The 21,668-nt window shown below is 36.0% G+C and overlaps 1 protein-coding gene across 2 annotated transcripts in view; it reads right to left on the bottom strand.

The window, feature by feature from the left end:
* Positions 1-3,520: 3,520 nt before the first annotated feature.
* Positions 3,521-21,668, bottom strand: part of LOC124615854 (pyruvate dehydrogenase phosphatase regulatory subunit, mitochondrial-like) — a 168,754-nt gene continuing 150,606 nt past the window's right edge. The window contains exon 15 of one of the 2 annotated variants that reach the window (XM_047144013.1): positions 3,521-4,281. In XM_047144013.1, the coding sequence (XP_046999969.1) occupies positions 4,029-4,281 (253 nt within the window). In that variant the 3' untranslated portion in view covers positions 3,521-4,028. The remainder of the gene's footprint in view (positions 4,282-21,668) is intronic. The other variant, XR_006979814.1, reaches the window with a different exon arrangement.

Below are 21,668 nucleotides of genomic sequence, written 5' to 3' on the forward strand. Positions count from 1 at the left end.
CGGGGAGAGGCTACAACGTTGTCTCACTCCCTTCCCAACCACTGCTTCCCTTCGATGTCCCTCGACTCTTATAACTGCCATCTGGTTTCAGTACAAATTGTAAATAGCTTTTCGATCCCTGTATTTTATCCCTGCCACCTTCAGAATTTGAAAGAGAGTACTCCAGTCAACATTGTCAAAAGCTTTCTCTAAGTCTACGAATGCTAGTAATGTAGGTTTGCCTTTCCTTAATCTAGCTTCTAAGATAAGTCGTAGGGTCAGTATTGCCTCACGAGTTCCGATATTTCTACGGAATCCAAACTGATCTTCCCCGAGGTCAGCTTCTACTAGTTTTACTATTTTGCAGCCATGACTTATTAAACTGATAGTTCGGTAATTTTCACATCTGTCAACACCTGCTTTCTTTGGTATTGAAATTATTATATTCTTCGTGAAGTCTGAGGGTATTTCGCCTGTCTCATACATCTTGCTCACCAGATGGTAGAGTTTTGTCAGGGCTGGCTCTCCCAAGGCTGTCAGTAGTTCTAATGGAATGTTGTCTACTCCCGGGGCCTTGTTTCGACTCAGATCTTTCAGTGCTCTGTTAAACTCTTCACGCAGTATCATATCTCCCATTTCATCTTCATCTACATCCTCTTCCATTTCCATATTATTGTCCTCAAGTACATCGCCCCTATATAGACCCTCTATATACTCCTTCCACCTTTCTGCTTTCCCTTCTTTGCTTAGAAATAGGTTTCCATCTGAGCTCTTGATATTCATACAAGTGGTTCTCTTTTCTCCAAAGGTCTCTTTAATGTTCCTGTAGGCAATATCTATCTTACCCCTAGTGAGATAAGCCTCTACATCCTTACATTTGTCCTCAAGCCATCCCTGCTTAGCCATTTTGCACTTCCTGTCAATCTCATTTTTGAGACGTTTGTATTCCTTTTTGCCTGCTTCATTTACTGCATTTTTATATTTTCTCCTTTCATCAATTAAATTCAATATTTATTCTGTCACCCAAGGATTTCTACTAGCCCTCGTCTTTTTACCTACTTGATTCTCTGCTGCCTTCACTACTTCATCCCTCAAAGCTACCCATTCTTCTTCTACTGTATTTCTTTCCTCCATTCTTGTCAATTGTTCCCTTATGCTCTTCCTGAAACTCTGTACAACCTCTGGTTTAATCAGTTTATCCAGGTCCCATCTCCTTAAATTCCCACCTTTTTGCAGTTTCTTCAGCTTTAATCTACAGTTCATAACCAATAGATTGTGGTCAGAGTCCACATCTGCCCCTGGAAATGTCTTACAATTTAAAACCTGGTTCCTAAATCTGTGTCTTACCATTATATAATCTATCTGATACCTACTAATATCTCCAGGATTCTTCCATGTATTCAACCTTCTTTTATGATTCTTGAACCAAGTGTTAGCTATGATTAAGTTGTGCTCTGTGCAAAATTCAACCAGCCGCCTTCCTCTTTCATTTCTTACCCCCAACCCATATTCACCTACTATTTTTCCTTCTCTCCCTTTTCCTACTGACGAATTTCAGTCACCCATGACTATTAAATTTTCGTCTCCCTTCACTATCTGAATAATTTCTTTTATTTCATCATACATTTCTTCAATTTCTTCGTCATCTGCAGAGCTAGTTGGCATATAAACTTGTACTACTGTAGTAGGCGTGGGCTTCGTGTCTATCTTGGCCACAATAATGTGTTCACTATGCTGTTTGTAGTAGCTTACCTGCATTCCTATTTCCCTATTCATTATTAAACCTACTCCTGCATTACCCGTATTTGATTGTGTGTTTATAACCCTGTATTCACCTGACCAGAAGTCTTGTTCCTCCTGCCACCGAACTTCACTAATTCCCACTATATCTAACTTTAACCTATCCATTTCCCTTTTTAAATTTTCTAACCTACCTGCCCGATTAAGGGATCTGACATTCCACACTCCGATCCATAGAATGCTCCAGCCATAGAGATGTCAGAGTTTTGATGTTTTACTGGATTCCTCATATTCATGGTACATTTGTGAAATAATCGTAAGGTAAAATCCCCTCCTCATCACTACCTCAGAGACGCTGTGTCCCATCACTCATGCACCAACTATATAACGCCACATGCAAACTTACTTGTATCTTGATAACCAGGCATTGTAGCAGCAGTAGCCGATCTAACAACTGCACCAGACACTTGTTGTCTTATACAGGCATTGCCGACCACAGTGCCTTATCGCAACATTGAACCCATGACCAAAAGCATTTTTGGAAGGCTTGTTTTGAAAGAGCATTCCAATGATCTGTCATGGCTCTTTCAATGTCAGGAATGGTGCAAAACATTTTCCTTTAAGCACGTTTTTAGTTTTTTGGAAGAGCCAGAAGCTGCATGGCACTAAATCAGTCTGGTGAGTAATGTGGATGTGGACATACAGGAACGCTTTTTTCAGGAGAAACTAATGACTCAGAAGTGAGGTGTAGCACATTGGCATGACGAAGAAGGAAACCACTGGCCCATTTTTCTAGTCTCTTTCATTGTACATTGTTTCGCAAATGTTGCAGTATGCTTTCATAAAATTTGGCATTTACAGTTGTTTACCCTTGGAAAGAACCCTGATCACAGTACACTGTCAATATGGGGAGGGGGGAACCAACAATGAGCACGACATACATATTTGATTTTGACTGAAGTGTCTTTTTCAGGTGAGGAGATTCACTGGTTTTCGATTGGAAACTCTGAGTTTTCATCCCAGGGCCATGTCTGTAGACCCAAGTTTCATCTACAGTTACAATTTTGGGGATTTGAATGAACACAATCTTTCAACTCCATGCAAACTGACACATGATTTTCTTTCTGTTCATCACTTAAAATGTTGGGAACAAATTTTGCATTCACTCATCTCATTTGCAAATTATCAGTTAAAATGCTTTGCTGGACCCAAACAAGATGCTAAGTTCTTCAGCAAGCTCTTGAATAATTATTTGCCACTTTTTGCACATTTCCTTCTGTTTTTGAGGTTAATGTATGTCCCAAATTTTGCTTGTTTTCCACCGACTCAGTTCCACTTTTAAATCGCTCAAACCATTTGTAAACTGTCTTCAGAGTTACAGCGTTATCACCATACAACAATTTAAACATTTTATGAGTTTCTTTGACACTTTTTTGCAACTTTAAACAGACCTTAATTTTCACAAGTTGTTCAAAATACATGATGCGCTACAGATGTGGTAAACACAGCCTCACTGTAGCATCTCTGGCCATTAACTGGCAAGTCACAACATGTCCCAACTTGACACTGCCTGTCTCAATGGATCAGGCTACCAGATAAATTATATAAATGTTTATAGTGTCAGCAGTTGCTGCTAAAAAAAATGATTCATCATATTATTTCTGTCAGTATTTATGTTGAAGACTGAAAGTAATAATGCTGTTAAGACAGTTTGCTTAGTTTTTGGGATGAACAGAATGTTAGTATTTCAATAGTTATGCAACTGCAGCAAGAACACATGGCAAATAAATTTTGACAAGAGTTACCTGTTGGTTCTTTTAATCTATAAGCACATACGAAAAATCTCATGTATTTTATACAATGATTACTATAAGTTATCTGTTTCTGTTTTGGCACACAAAGTCATGAAAAATACATATTTGTTTTTAATCTAATGGAAAATTTAATTAACACACCTTAAAATTATAAGAAAAAAATGGTTAGCCATAACTTACTTTTAGGAGACAAAAATCCTAGTACTGCTGACAACCAGTACCTCTGTTCTCTGTTAATAATGGACATTGTGTTCTGAAAGCTTGGGTCACTGTTCCTAGTTTCAGTGTTTCTGCAGGAAGCATTAGGGATTTCACCTCCTGAAGATAAAGTGTGTTTTTTTTCCTTATTTGGATTAGGAAGGATCAGACAATATGGACTTTGCTTTATATACTTCTGCAAATAGGAATAAATCAGATCTCACAGGCAGGACTATAGATTAGAAGTTTGTCAAATAAGAGATTTGCAGACTCCAAACATTCAGTTTAAGTGTCTGATTATTGCACAGACTTTTCCTTGATGATAGTTGGCCGGTAACGATTGTCACTTGTCTTCCTTTTCACTGTAGTAAAAAATGGAACATGCATGTGTGGCTTAGCAGTTACTCTTTGGCCTGCAATATCAACTTCATACTTTGCATTTCGGGTCATTATGAAGTCATTTGTGACAATGGGTCTTGAATCACTGTTGGTTAATCCAGGGTGTCTAATATAACCCAAGCATATTAGTTTGTCAAGTGTGAAACCATACCTGCAACATAAAAAGAATCTCACAGCCTCAATCACCATATACAAAATATATCGTTACTTCTACTTGCAGTTTTTATGTGTTACTCTATGGACACAATCTGCATACATGTTCTCTGACTTGATAGAAGGGAGGGGAGGGGAAGTGAAGTGAAATGCAAGGAGGAACATAACATAAAACACAAAGAAGTCCCACAGAAAAAGGAATAATTTGGAGGAAGTAATCTTGTTAATAAGAGGAATGGGAGCCACATTTTTTTGCTTTGTGAGGAAGGTTTGGAAAACTGAGGCCTAATAGAAATTGCTTTATAAAGCAATGTATGTGTATAGTGATATATTGCTCAAGTCTGCTATACTCTTCCATTGTGGTTAATCTGAGGCCTTCCAGTGGGTTCCTGGGACAACATGCTCCAAGTTTCAACTGGTCCCACCAAGGCCCAGTATATTCAAACACAAACCTGTCAACAATATGTTGACTGTAAGCTTGGACAGTAGATTACAGAATCCTTTCCTGATTCTGCATAGTTCTCAAATTACCCTTGACAGCGATGAGAGACATTCCACATCCACACACCATACCGGCATAATGCATGACTCCTTGCTTAGCCCATGAGACTGCATGTCTGAGATGTCCACTGGTACCCTGTCCACACACTGCTATGATGATCATCATGCATTAGACAAATCACGCGTTCATCAGTGAAGAGAATCCTATGACAATGATACAGGTTCCATTCTATGTGTTTCCTTCTGCACCTTCTTTGTGCACCACTGTGTTGGGAGGTTTGCACTGTTTGTACTAGATGCCTACAGGCCAAACTGATCATGTGGAGATTGCTATGTATTTCTAGGTCAACATACACCTTCCAGTTGCAACCAAAAATGCAGCATACAGTTCTGTTGCATTCCCCTAGTCATACCTACAAGTCATAATTTGTAACAATCACCAGCTGGTGTTGTGTGGATGGCTACTACAAGGCAGATGCTTCATTTTCATAATAGCCACAGAATTTTCTAATAACATCATTATGGTGTATTTCAGTTCAGTGGGCAACTTCCTGTGTGGGTAAACCTACATGCTGGAAAGTGACAATCAAGAATCAAGAGTTTTATTCACCACAGATCATTTTACAATGATACTGGCTTTGTCATACATTATGTACTAGTACATGCGTGACTGATATAAACTTCAGTGGCTCTTTCAAGAGTGCTGGCAAACTGAACAGCATACACAAGCCACATTGTCCCTGTTCACAATTAGAGACACAGTGTAGTCTCCTGAATTGCACTGAGAATGTAATTTTCTTTCACCTTTAGTATGCATGCATGCTGTACATGGCAAACTCTGGTGGTCAAATCAGTACTGAGAACCCTGATTCTTTAAACTGACAGTCATTGGAATGGTGTAAAACCTTTTTAATTGTTTATTTCTAAACAAAGATAGTAAATCTTGGAATATTTTGAATTTCAATTAGGAAGACCAAAAAATGGCACAATGACTGCTCTAGTGCAGAAGTGTTATTTGAGTGGAAATATTGGGAGATCTTCTGGTCTCTGCTGAATGAGAATTAGGTGTCTAAGAATCAAAGAAGAGTGCACAGATTGCATTCACTCATTCTCAGAACTACCACTCAACTAATGGCTTCCATTAAAATATACTTCATCATCTGAAACAAAATAAAGTGATGATTTCTTCAAGTTCACCAATTTCTTAATTTATTGTGTTCTTCAGATCCCCTCAAGAAGGAGAAACTTCAGGGATGTGAAGCAAGTGAAGATATACATTAACAAAAGACAAGAAATTCATAAAACTTCATTCATACACAGTGTTGACAGTAAACCATCACTACACAGCTTATTGCTAAGCATACTTACGCCAGCTAAATGTGACACAGCAAATTATAAACAAAGGCGCTACTTTATCAGCTATATTAAATAGCTGCTGTTAGTCCACTGTCGATAACTTATTATTATGCATTTACATTGTGTTTGTGTATTGCTACTGGGAGGTCCGTAGCAACATACTGTAAGCAGGTGCATTGCCTAGGTTTTGCATCACATTGGTGTAAAGCATTTGCACTACTCTGCAGATTGAGACTATTTCAGACTTTCCTTCTCCCTCATGCATTTTACTAACATCTCAGAGGATGAATGCTTTTCACAAACAAACTTATGAAATAAATATCTAGTATTAGCATATATAAATTAGTGATAGCCAATATGCCTTTTGGATTATGTAAATATAAGAATTTACATTTTGGTATACTCAGTGCCCTGGAAATTTTCAAAAGATTTTTAGAACAAGTAATTCTGGGCACGCTATTCTAAACAAAATACTTTGATAATATTATTACAATAAAAGCTATGGTCCATGAACACTTGAAAACCTTTTCATTTTATTTTAAGTTATGATAATTTAGTTCTGATTCAGAAGCATGCAGAGGAGAAAGAGAAGTTCTTAAAATCATCTGCCTCTAAAAAAAATCATTTCTGGGCAAAGTCATTATTATGTCTATTAGAGCCTAATATTAGAGAAGTTACTTGTTGAATCAGCTACAAAAAAGAATGCAAAATGTTTCTGCATCCTGAATGTGACCTGGTTTCCAGCAGCTCAAGACCGTACTACAATCAGCACCATGACTTTATAGATACTCCAATGTGAGCACACTGGGCATGGCATATGGGTTCAATCTTTCACGCAGAAACAAACATGGTTCAGTATGTATGAAAGCTTATGCAGCAGATATGCTACTAGCAATGCAACAAAATTATTGTACATGTAAGAACAGCATCAGCTCGGAATTTTCATTTATATCTTTACAGCGCAAAGTTTTTTCAGGTGACACATCATAAGCTATTGCTAGCTTTATTGAGGCCTAAAGCCAGGTTACCAGAAGAAGAGTGTCCCATGTTTATAATGATGAGCCCTTTTTCTTACTAAATACAATTATCAAATACTATACAAACCAACACGCAGCTGTAAATGACTTCCCCTGACCTCCCTATGTCCAAACTCTTGTTCTGAAGCTCATGAAATAGTATGACTCCACATGAATGTGAAACCAAGGCAACTAATCAGAACATTTTCATTAATGACAGCCTATATTGTAAAGTTTATGGTCCAGTATTCCCTTTTTCAGCATGCAGGACAAATGGTTCAACAGCGATGCTCATCACTTATTGATGAAAACTAAGTCTTCAGAAATCATTACTCACTACATAACTGACTTATGATAATGCTGTTTGTTAGCAAAGACATCTCTAAGCATTGTGCCTTCATTTTTACCACTTCAACCCCTGTATATTATTGTTTTTATGTTGCAGTATGATGCCAATGGATGTCCTTAATCACCACAATAGTATGGGTCACGAACAGTGATATCAAACAACTTTCCTGCTCTCACCAAGACTGCCATCAGCAGCAAGTGGTTCCTTTGCAGGTTTTCTGTGCGTGGCTGCCTTCCTTAATTCATAGTGATTGTGGTGATTCCAATTTTTTTTTAAATTTTTTTATGTAGAGCCCAAACAGTTTACAGCTACTATTGACACCGTAACAAAGGTTTTCCAAGCTACAGTTTCTGCTGGCTGCTTGGGACAGATACAGGGTCCCATATTGGTTTGATTCCAGTGGATGCTAGTGATAGGTGGGACTACACTAGGCATGGCCTTCACCTCAATAGGAAAGGGAAGGGAAAACTGTCTGGGTTGATTGCAGAAAACCTAAGGGGGGACACTGTCACAAGTGGTAAAATACCAGTAGTCACAGGTGTCAGAGGGATGCCTTTTTTAGGATAGGGAAGGGGGAAAGAAAACGAGTTTTAAGAGAGATTGGCAGACACACTCAGTTTGAGAAAACAGATGAACAAGAGTCAGATTTTAGCATACAGCCTCCATTTAAACAATGTTTAACAGAAAGTAATCAGAAACTGCCAGTTCATCTTCGCCAAAGCAGTTATAATCCCATTAGTATGCAGTATCAGTTGTCTTTATTACACCAGAACATTCTGGGACTCAGAAATAAAGTTGATGAACTACTCATTTGTATTGATGAAATGAATTCATCTAACCAAATTTACATAATCTGCCTCTCTGAACATCAAGTGACCACTGGTATAGATATGTTAGACATTTCAGGATTTAAGCTAGCTTCCTACTTCTGCAGAGTAGATATGGATGGAGGAGGAGTTGTCACATTTATTAAAAACTGCCATAAATTCATGAACATTGACATTAATAAATTGTGTTTAGAGCAGCATCTAGAAGCATGTGCAACAGAAGTAGAGTTCCATAACAGATCCTATATAATAGTAACTATTTACCGAGCACCTGCGGGAAATTATAATCTATTCATAAATCATCTAGAAGCTCTTTTGGGTTATTTAACAGGAAGAAACAAAGAAATTTTGATTGCTGGTGGCTTTAATACATATTTTCTAATGCAATCTTCCAGTAAACATTTACTGCAGTTAGTAATGTTGTCTTTCAATTTAACTCACACTGTAAACTTTCCAACTAGGATCACTAAATCCTCAAGGACAGCCATTGATAACAATTTTATAGACAAATCAAAGGAACAAAATCATATCATATCATATCATAAGATAAGATAAGATAAGATACTTTATTGTCACATGACATGTTTTTATACAATCATTCGATTGAGAACATTGGTGACTTGTCAGTCTTTAACCTAAGTTGTTACAGTATTTTATATACTATAGGAAATACGTCATACATACATTGCTTATTATACTAAAAATACAACATTATATTTTAAATCTTTTCGTAACTCATCGAATCATTACTATAGCCTTCACACACTTATATGAACTATTGATGTACGGAACGGGATACAAACCGCCATATAATTCTATACATAAACATGAATATACAGTGAACGTGTATACTTTGTATCTATATGGCTTCGAAAGTATACCATTTGTACTTGCATCTTTACTCTCTATTCCTATTTATAAATTCTTCTAAACTATAACGTTGCTTTTTATTCATTTAGAAATTCTTCTAGACTATAATAACATTTGCTATTTAGGTATGTGCCAATGGTCTCCAATGTGAATTCCCCAAATATTGACCTTATCTTATTTCTGATCTTCAGAGCCATGTAATATGGAGTATTTTCATATACTGTGAGTCGGTGACAAGGTAGCATGTATTTCAATTTATGTCTAGTTTCATAGGCATGTGTGAATGTATTTCCTTCAAACAGATGTGAGTTTTTCTGTTCAAAGAGAAGTATTTCATATATGAAGATGGAAGGGATTGTCATGAAGTCCAGGCTTTTGGATAGTGGTTTGCATGAATGTCTACTATTGGTTCCTGTCATTGCTATGATCTTTTTTTTTTTTTTTTTTTTTTTAGATTCAAAGGAGGTTTGTCTTTTCAGCACCCCAAAATATTATTCCATATCTTATAAGTGTTATGAAATACGCGTGGTATACAGTTTTCTTCACTGTTAAATCCATTACTTTGTGTAGTACCCTCATTGCATAAACTAAACTATTTAATCTCTTCAGTAAACTGTCCATATGGTCAGTCCATTGCAAGTTTTTATTTAAAGTTATCCCAAGAAATTTTACAGAATCAACTGTGGTCAGTTCTTTACCTGAATATTCTATTTGTGATATACATTCAGTAGTTTGTTTGGTCCTGAAGTGTATGAGTTGGGTTTTTTCAAGATTTAATTTCATAGCATTAACTTTTATCCATTGTTCAAGTTCTTGTAGAGTTGGTTTCGTGGTCCTTACTAATTCGTCAGTGTTTTTGCAGCAGACTACAGCAGTTGAGTCATCTGCATAAAGTATTGTATCTGTATTTACTTTGCTAGGCATGTCATTTATGTAATATAAGAACAGAAGTGGTCCTAATATCAAGCCCTGGGGCACGCCTGCTTGAATTTCTTTCCAGCTAGAGCAAGTTTTCTCTCCCTTTTGATGTATCACCACCCTTTGGTATCTGTTTTTGAGATAAGATGAAAACCATCTTATAGATTTTCCATGGAAGCCATAAGTACCCAATTTTTGGAGCAGTAGCTTGTGGTTTACTGTGTCAAAACCTGTAATAAATGGACTATCAGATCATGACATGCAGCTCCTTGTTTTAGATGTAAATTCTAAGCAGATTATCAAGACTGCTAAATCTGAGTACAGGAGAGTAGTCAATAAACCAGAAATGGAGTGTTTTAGAAAACTGCTCAAAGATATGAACTGGAAAGATGTTTATAGTGCTCATGACATGAATGAAAAATATAACACATTTATGAACAATGTCAGTACCATGTTTGAAAACTGTTCTCCTCTAAAAGTTACTCAAATTAAACAGAAGTCTATAATAAAACCATGGATTACACAAGGAATAAAAATTTCCTGTGAGACAAAAAGGAAAATGTATCTGTCGACCAAGAATAGCTCCGATGCTGATGATTTACCTAAATACAAGGAATACTGTAACGTATTAAAAAACGTAATCCAGACATCTAAGCCCGCATCTCGCGGTCGTGCGGTAGCGTTCTCGCTTCCCACGCCCGGGTTCCCGGGTTCGATTCCCGGCGGGGTCAGGGATTTTCTCTGCCTCGTGATGGCTGGGTGTTGTGTGATGTCCTTAGGTTAGTTAGGTTTAAGTAGTTCTAAGTTCTAGGGGACTTATGACCACAGCAGTTGAGTCCCATAGTGCTCAGAGCCATTTGAACCAGACATCTAAACAAATGCACTACGAGAAGAAGATAGCAATGTCAGGGAACAAAATAAAAACAATATGGGATATAGTGAAAGAGGAGACTGGTAGAACCAGAAAGGAACAGGAGCAAATAGCATTAAGGGTAGATGACACATTAATAACCAATGGGTATAGTGTGGCAAATCTATTTAACAAGTACTTTACATCCATTACTGATAGAATGGGATTGTCAGGATCAGTAAATAATGCCCTTGAATATTTGAAACTAGCCTTTACAAATAGCTTCAGGTACATTAATATGTCACTCACTTCACCAAAAGAAATAACTTCCATAACAAGAATCTTTAAAAACAAAGCATTCAAGGGGTTACGATGAAATATCAACAAAGTTAATTAAGGCATGTTCTTGTGAGTTTAGTACAATTATAAGTTACTTGTGTAACCAGTCAATTATAACTGGGACATTTCCTGACTGGCTAAAATATGCAGATGTTAAGCCTCTATTCAAGAAAGGGGATAAAGAGATACCATCAAACTACAGACCGATTTCACTTTTGTCAGCGTTCTCAAAAATTTTAGAAAAAGTAATGTACAGGCAGCTTCTCAGCCATCTGACCACAAATAACATATTATCAAGAACACAGTTTGGATTTCTGAAGGGTTCTGATATGGAGAAGGCTATTTACACCTACAGTGAAAATGTACTTAATTCATTAAATAACAAATTACAAGCAGCAGGTATTTTTTGTGATTTGTCAAAGGCATTTGATTGTGTGAACCACAACATCCTTTTAAATAAATTAGAAATCCATGGTGTCACGGGCAGTGCTGCAAAATGGTTCAAGTCATACCTCGCTAACAGGAAACAAAGAGTGTCAGAGCAAGGGACTAGTGAATTAAGTCATCAGTCATCATCAGAAAGGGAAGAAATTTCATGTGGTGTCCCACAAGGATCCATCTTAGGGCCATTGCTTTTTCTTGTGTACATTAATGATCTCTCATCAGTTACACTGCCAGAAGCAGAGTTCGTTCTGTTTGCAGATGACACAAGTATTGCAATAAATAGTATGTCGAGTGTAGTTCTAGAAAGATCTGCTAATGGTATTTTCATGGATATTAATAAATGGCTTAAAGTCAACTCACTGACATTAAACTTCGAAAAGACTCACTATATGCAATTCAGAACCTGTAAGAGGTTTCCACCCAGCTTATGCATAAAGTATGAAGAAGAGCATATAGAAGAGGTTGACAGTCTTGAATTCCTGGGATTACAACTTGATAATAAATTCAGTTTGGGGGAGCACACCACAGAACTGCAGAAACGCCTTAACAAATCTGTATTTGCAATTCGAGTGTTAACTGACATAGGCAACATAAAAAATGAATAAGCTTGCATACTTTGTCTACTTTCATTTCATAATGTCATATGGTATAATATTTTGGGGTCACTCTTCAAGTCAAACAAAAGTTTTCAGAGGCCAAAAGCGTGTAATACGTATTATTTGTGGAGTAAATTGAAGGACGTCTGGAAGAAACCTCTTCAAAGAACTGGGTATACTAACTACTTGCAAAATACTTTCAGAAATGACTTCCTGACACTTAAATCTATACTCGATGTTAACAAATTTCTCTTCTTCAGAAACGCTTTCCTTTCCATTGCCAGTCTACATTTTATATCCTCTCTACTTTGACCATCATCAGTTATTTTGCTCCCCAAATAGCAAAACTCCTTTACTACTTTAAGTGTCTCGTTTCCTGCTCTAATTCCCGCAGTATCACCCGACTTAATTCGACATTCCATTATTGAAGTAATGTTAAGATACAAGTAATGTTGTTAAAATCTTACAAAAATATGGGGGTGTAGCATTTGATGGAATTGAAAGTGATCTCTTACATGAAGTGTCTAATAACATGGATGTCCTTACATTAAGATTAATATTGATCACTGGGAAGGGAGCTATTTGATTGATACAGGTAGTCCAATTTGTGACATGTCTGAACAATTTAGACTCAAGATCCAGTATAATAAGAATATTAGGGAAATGTCCATTGCGCTTGTAAAAATAAGAGGGGCTACTGGTAAGCAAAGCATGCATGTAAAATGTCAAGTACTTTTAACGTTTAGTATAGAAGGCAAAACCTTTGAACATGGTGATCCCTAGACTGGAAGAAAATATAATTCTCGGTCTGGATTGGATAGTGAAAGTTGAGGCTTGTTTTGGATGGAATGCCAAAGAATTGTTTATTTTGGAACCTAAAAGTAATACTTATATGAAAACTAATTTCTGTATTTTAAACTTTGGGAAAAGTTGTAACTATTTGCCAAACATTGTGAACCAAGGTGAGTACCAGGTGTTTGTTTATGATATAGATTTTGATGAGACTGAAAATCAAGATTTTTTTAAGTGTAGTAGATTCTAAAGTAAGGGAGGTTACGACTCTCAATGACATGCAAAAGGACAACTTAGGAATTTATTATTGGAGTTTAGAAATATGTTCAGTGAAAATCCAGGGAAACTGAAAGGCTACCAGTGCATGCTTTACCACAAAGATCATCAACCTTTCTTTCTCAAGCCATACAATATACCATTTACAAAAAGGAAAGATGTTGAGAAAGAAATTCAGAAAATGGAAACATGGGGTGTAATTGAAAGAAGTATGAGTGCTTACAATAATCCGTTAGTTGTGGTAAGTAAGAGAAAATTGTTCTGGACTTTAGACATCTTAATAAATTTCTTATCAGAGAGACTGACCATCCTGAAAACATGGACGAGCTGTTACACAAATTTGATTATGTAAAATGCAACAGTAGTTCGCACCTGACTTCTGGATTTCACCAGATCCCACTTGAAATTAATTCTAGAAAGAGTACAGCATTTTTGTATGAAGGTAAGTGTTTTCAATATTGTATGGTGCCATTTGTGCTGAATGTATCTGTAGCTGAACTGGATTCTGTCTTAGGAAGCAAAGTGAGTTCAAAATTAATAGTGTACGTTGATGACACTCTGGTCACTGAAAAGACTTGGGAACAACCTTTGAATCTCTTAAGAGATGTGTTTTCAAAATTAGAATCAGGAGGCATGACTTTGAAAATAGGTAAGTGTAAATTTGGAGTGGGAGAAGTTAAATTTTTAGGGCATGTTATATCTGAAAAAGGAATTGCACCTGATAATGAGAAACTTTATGCTATTGCTATTTTTCCTACACCTTGCAACAAAAGATAGCGTGAATCATTTTCTGGAGTAACTGGGTTTTATAGAAAGTTTTGTAGCAGCCAAGCTTCGAATGCTCCAGGCTTGTGCAAACTTTTGAAGAAGAATACCATTTGGGATTGGAATCAGGACTGTCAGGATGCTTTCAATGAGATCAAACAACAGTTGCTTTAAAGTCATATATTGTTCAGACCGGATTTGTCTCTTCCTTTTTGTATTATGACAGACAGTAGTGATGTTGGATTGGGTGCTCACTTACTTCAGGAGGTTGAAGTTGATGGTGTTATTGAACTTAGATCTCTTGCATTTGCTAGTAGAGTATTGCAGAAATGTGAAAAGACGTACACTGTAACTGAGAAAGAACTTTTGGCTGTACATTGGGCATTCATCAAATTTAAAAATTATTTACTAGGTAATAAAGTCATCATCTATACTGATTACAAAGCATTATGTTATCTTCAGGTGTGTAAACTGTACTATAACAGAATTACTCATTGGGCCTTGTTTTTACAGCAGTTCAATTATGAAATCAGATACATTACAGAGACAGACAATGTAGTTGCTGATGCTTTGCCCAGGTTACCTTTAGGGAGTGAATCATCTAACAACTTTGGAGAAGGAGAAAAATAATTTCAAATTATGTAATTGAGAGGTGTGAAAGAGGAAAAAGAGATCTTGAAAATTTGCAAAGACATTTGTAGGTATCAAAATCATGATCAAAATTGGAAATTCGTTAAGAGCATGCTGGGTAAGAAAGGAGAAGAAATGACAGAAGAGTATTATAAGGTACACTAAGGTATTTTATTCAGAAGACATAAGACTAACTCAGAGGATTGGAACAATGTTGGCTGGAACAATGTATTGATACTTCAATTACTTACACATGTGAGAGTTTTGGTCATTGTGGATCAACCAAATGCACACAAAAGATTCAGGAAAGCATCTCATTATTGAACCATTAGCTCACCCTTGTAATAGTTCCTTTCAAACCGGAATTTTCTCATCATGCCTAAAAACAGCTAATCTCAAAACACTATTCAAAAAAGGTAAAAAGGATGAAGTGGTTAACTCCAGGCCCTTTGCTGTACTATCTGTATTCTCAAAAATCATAGAGAAAATTTTTCAAAGAAGAGTAGTAGATTTTCTGGAAGAGCACAAAATACTGTCCACAGCACAACATGGTTTCAGGAAAGGCCGATCAACTGATACAGCAATTTTTTAACTATTAAGTGAAGTACTTCAGAAACTAGATAATGGCAAAAATGTCATTGGAATATGTCTAGATCTCTCTAAGGCTTTTAATATCATAGATCACACAAAACTATTGCCTAAACTTGACAACATGGGGGTTAGAAGAACATCTAACAATTGGATAAAGTCATACCTATGCAGTATAAACAAGTGGTTGAATTGCAACATCAAAATTTCATCAAATTCACTCAACACTATTCAAACTATGAAACCATTCAGTTCTGGAACCTCTTCTATTTCTGTTAAATGTGTATGTCCTGAACATATTCTGCAAGAACATCATCCAGTTTGCTGATGATACAAGTGTGTTAGTGAGTGGGAAAGAAATAGAAATGCTTCAGAAGTCTACAACAGAGACACTGAACAATATTGACAACTGGTTCAGTCACAACAAATTGGTAATAAATGGAAGTAAGACAGTGGCACTAAATTTCTACAATGTACAAAAGGTGAGCAAACTGTTCAGATTCAGATATCTGACAAAGACCTTCAGAATACAAACAACATTAAGTTCTTGGGAGTATGACTCCAAGATAATCTTAAATGGGGGATGCATATTGATAAAGTCTGTAGGAAATTAAGCACTACATGCTACTTAATGAGAATATTAGAGGGATTCTGCAAACAAAGGTTCTCTGAAAACTGTGTATTATGCCTCTATATACTCACAAGTGAAATATGGAATTATTTTCTGGGGTAACTCTTCTCTTAGCCAAAACCTCTTTAGGCTACAAAAAAGAATTATAATAACAACAGAAGGTGTTAAATGGAACAAAACCTGTAGACCACTTTTTAAAAAAATCTAGAAATCCTCCCACTTCCATGTATATATGTGTATGAGATAACCGTGTTTGTGAAAAAATACTCGATGGAAAATCCCACTCCCTTCCAGAAAAAAGAAAATATCCACTCCTATAACACCAGGCAAAAAGGAAACTTTCATTTAGACCCCACCAATACCACCCTGAATAAAAAAGTAATCCTGTATTATGGGAAAGTTATTTATAATAAACTTCACCCCACAAATTAAATCAATAAATGATCTGGCTAATTTCAAGTCAACTGCTAAGGCATATTTGACTCACCACTACTTCTATAGCCTCCACGAGTTCCTTCAGGAAGTTCACTAACGATTTGTGTCTTTGCCTTACTGATGTATCATATAAATGGTACTAGAACTTTAATGATTTACCATGTAAATGTTGCTGCAATACAAATATTAATCTACCAGTAGACTACACACTCCTTCTGCTTTAAAATATCTTCTCTTTATTTTTGTACAATATTTGCTATGTATATTGTAACTCAGTGATCATTTAGTGTAGAAATAATGAAATTAATGCAAATTTAATATTATATTTTGTTATACATTGACTTGTCCTACATCAGAATGTACTATTTGTGTATTATATGATAATCAGGACCAATAAAACTCTACTCTACTCTACATCTATTTTTAAAACACAGGAAGAAGAGTCAAGAAGAAGATTGCCAGCTGTGACAGATGTCAAAGAGTGAAGGTAAGTAACCAAACAAGTGCAGACCAAATGCAGAACATACTGCCTAATAGTAACCTAGATCTCGCATCTGTGGATGTTTATGGACCTTTACCTACATCTAAGAATGGATTTTGTTATGTTTTTGTGGTGGTTGATGTATTTTTGAAGCTCATAAAGCTTTACCTACATCTAAAAATGGATTTTATTATGTTTTTGTGGTGGTTGATGTATTTTTGAAGCTCATAAAGCTGTTTCCTCTTTAAAAAATTACTAGTAAGCAAATCATCTCTAAGTTTGAAAACACATATTTTCATCAAGTGGGTATTCTTAAAACAATTTTAACTGATAATGGTTCTCAGCTTACGTCTCAAGCTTGGAAAGATTTTGTTGATCTTGCAAAAATAAGGCATATTCTAACCTCGGTGTACCATCCTTCGAGTAACCCTGCAGGAAGATATATGAGAGACATTGGAAGACTATTTAGAACATATTGCAGTAAGAATCATATCAGTTCGATACATGTCAGGCGATTCTGAGGATATTATGAACAGCTTACAACATTCTTAAACAGGTTTTTCACCATTTGAAATCACGTTTAATCGCAGACTAGCTAACTTTATTTCTGAAAATGTTGAGTTTCCACCATGTAAAATTCTGTCTCCACAAGAGAGAGAAGAGTGTGTTATGGAGATGATAAAAAAAAGGGGGATATAATAAAGCAGAAACATGATGGTAAAGGTAGATTTTCTAAGTTTGAGGTAGGAGATCTGGTTTTGGTGAAAGCCAAAGAGAAATCTCAAGTGTTGGCATATGAGATAAATAAATTTTTCGATATTTACTTTGGACCATTAGAGATTCTAGAAAATCCACATCCTAATGCATACAGACTTACATATCCTAAATCTAAGAAGTTGTTTGGATTACGCAATACCACTGAACTGAAAGCATGTAGACATCATCCATAAGTATCTAATATTTGTTTGCTTGTTCCTTTTCCACTTTCATGAATTTAGTATGTGAGATGACGTGATTTCTACAGTTTTATCTTACCTATTGACTGAGTTTAAATCTATTTGTAAATTTGTAAAACTATATAATTGCATTTTGATTTCTGGCATTTAGTATGTAAGTTGATGTGATTTTTGAAGTTTTGTCTTATCTATTGACTAAGTACAAATCTATGACTCACTGTATAATTATGTTCTGTAGTAGATTTGTGCTTTAGAATTTAATACATATATGCCATGAAAATAATTAAATATTTTTGCAATTTTGAAATGGGACAATGTTCATAATTTTTACTGAAAAAATTAGGAATAGTATCTGAGCATATTTGTATGTATTACCTTATTAGTCCATTTTTTTTACTGCACTTAACTCTGTTTATTAATGTTTCACATGTGAACACTTTTTAATTTCACCTGACGTAAATCCCATATAACTGACTTTGAAAAGTTACTAATGAGAACATATCTCATGTGATGTGAAGGAGGTATTGAACAGCATATTTAGTACACAAAACAATGTTTCAGGATTTTATGTGAATGCTAGACAGGAAGTTACCTATTTGTTGAAGCATGTGATGAGAACTCTAGGGAGGAAGGTGAAAGACGTGGATGGATCCACTCCCCACACTGCTGTATGGCTCTACCCTGCTGGACCAGTCAACTTGCAAGAGATCGTGGGTGCTGGGTAATGTACTCGAGCATCTGTCGACTGGATCTGTGTTGTGACTGATATTTGTGAATTGTTAGCCAAGACTGCTAAAGACAGTGTTATTCAGCATAAACACATGTTTTTTCCCCCTGAAATAGGGGGACTGACTTTCCAATGCATTATGTAAATTTAAATCAGTATGTATAAAAACAAAGATGAGGTGACTTACCGAACGAAAGCGCTGGCAGGTCGATAGACACACAAACAAACACAAACATACACACAAAATTCAAGCTTTCGCAACAAACTGTTGCCTCATCAGGAAAGAGGGAAGGAGAGGGGAAGACGAAAGGAAGTGGGTTTTAAGGGAGAGGGTAAGGAGTCATTCCAATCCCGGGAGCGGAAAGACTTACCTTAGGGGGAAAAAAGGACAGGTATACACTCGCACACACGCACATATCCATCCACACATACAGACACAAGCAGACATATTTAAAGACCAAATATATGTCTGCTTGTGTCTGTATGTGTGGATGGATATGTGCGTGTGTGCGAGTGTATACCTGTCCTTTTTCCCCCCTAAGGTAAGTCTTTCCGCTCCCGGGATTGGAATGACTCCTTACCCTCTCCCTTAAAACCCACTTCCTTTCGTCTTCCCCTCTCCTTCCCTCTTTCCTGATGAGACAACAGTTTGTTGCGAAAGCTTGAATTTTGTGTGTATGTTTGTGTTTGTTTGTGTGTCTATCGACCTGCCAGCGCTTTCGTTCGGTAAGTCACCTCATCTTTGTTTTTATATATAATTTTTCCCACGTGGAATGTTTCCCTCTATTATATTTAAATCAGTATGTATTTTTTTATCATTGTTAAATGAATTTTCTATGCTTTTATGTATGTAGGTTAATTTGTATGGACAGTTAGCAAATAGTGTGGAAGACATTTACTAGTATGGACAATATAACAAGATGTATACAAGTCTGCTTTCATGCTCTGATTTTGGTTCTCAAGCTACTGGACTGTATCATCCTTCAAAGATAACTATGACTCTGTTTACCTGTATTTACCCTGAGTATTGCAGTATTGTATCTGATTGGATTGGTGTGGTTTGGATTCTTGGATCGATACCCAAATCATAAACTTTAGGCCTAATATTTTTCCATTATTTTGTTCTTTCCTGAGTCAACATACCCTTGAATACTACAGTTTATGTCGCTGATTGATTCCTACTCATGGTTGATTATATTCCTCTGGTATGTACCCATCGTCATGAGTTTTTTGAGTCGGCTCACTCATCGTACACTTAGGCTCTGAAATTGTTCTCCTCTCTTTTGAAGATTTTGAAGGTTTATTGCATGAACGTAAACTTAAAATTTGTAATTCTAGTAATTTACCTGTCTTTGTATTTATTACTATAGTTGTATTGCAATGTTGTAGTTTTGGCTTTGTATTGTTTGTCTTGTGACAGTATGTTACACAGATCTGAAAATGTGAATGCCACATCCTGATATATGTATAGATTATGACTCATATAGTAGATATTTTTCTTGTTTTCTGTAATATGTTATGTATCAGATACTTCTATAGCTCTATATGCAATCCTCGGCATCATTTTGTACACTGTTTGGCAAACCTTGTAGTCTGTCACAAAATATTGTAAACAACCTGTTTCTAAATTTTGTGAGGGTGAAATTGTAATACGGCACCTTCCTGTAACATTACCTTTTTTTTATAGATATAACTGATACTATTTATACTATCGATTCTTGAGTAGTTGAACATTATCTCAGTTGTTTAAATAAAATAATTTTATATAATTTTGTATACAATGTATTATATTTCAGGCTCAAAAAGAAATTAATTTGGTAGTACTATGTATGTACAGTTAAAATTGCTCTTCTTTTAAAAATATTTGAAATTATGAAATTTCTGGTATACTTGAAATTATCAATTGCATGATTTAATGCTAATTATTAAATTTATTTCTGGATTCATTTATAAAATAATGATATATTTTAGCAAAGACTCTTCTTTTGTCAAGAAAGTTTGTAAACTCTTTTGATTTGTAAACTCTTTGGAATACTGTGAGTACCGCAGAATGTAAGTAGTAGTGGACATGCCTCTGATGGAATTAGACATGTTTTTGACTGTGTCACTAATAATGTAATTTGTGGTGTGATAGAAGTGGAAATTGTAAAGACGGGTGATATTTAAAAAAGTGACAAAAATTAAAATTCGAGAAATATACAGGCAAATCTTCATCAGTTATTTAGTCATCAGGAACCCACAACGATAAATCAAAATTTCAGCCGCAAGAATGTACCCCTAGACACAAAAACTGTAGCCAACAACAAGAAGAGAAAATGAAGATAAGTAAAAAGTTTTTCTTTTGTATATCTTATGCCTCTCAAAGCATTTGAAACTAATGAAGACACGAAGAAAAATTTTAATAGTGATGTATGGGAGGGTAAGATTACAAACTACTACAGAGAGATGCTTAATCTTTGAGGAAGAAGTGCAAAAAAGAGTCACTGATATCTTCTCCACTCTTGGCATTGTATGATGAGAATGGTAAGACAGAATTTTACACTGACACTAGCGGTCATGGGGTAGGTGTAATTCATCTGTGATTACCTACTCTACAACTGAGAAAGCATGCCTTGTAGTTGTTTGAGTCATCAACATGTTCCAGCTGTATTTATTTGGCAAACTATTCACCCTTGTGGTGTACCACTGTTCTGTATGTTGGCTGACTAGTCTGGAGGATCTGCTGCATTGACTGGTGAGATAGGCACTGAGGCTTCAGGAGTATGATATCACAGTGGTATACAAAAGTGGATGCAACCCCAAGGATGCCAACTGCCTTACAAGGAATCCTTTGGTTGAAGACACCAGTGTGATTGAAATCTCAGTTGTCCTTGCATTAAACAATAATGCTGCTGAACAGAAGGGAGATCCAGTACTGCTGAAAACCGTAGCTCAAAGGAGGAGGAACTGACCAAAGGAGAATTACAACTGATAAGTGGGACATTTTATATGAGGAATTATGATCCAATGGAGCAGAAATTGTTGCTAGTCATCCAGCT

The sequence above is a fragment of the Schistocerca americana genome, chromosome 5 (genome assembly GCF_021461395.2).
Source record: "Schistocerca americana isolate TAMUIC-IGC-003095 chromosome 5, iqSchAmer2.1, whole genome shotgun sequence".
NCBI lineage: Eukaryota > Metazoa > Arthropoda > Insecta > Orthoptera > Acrididae > Schistocerca > Schistocerca americana.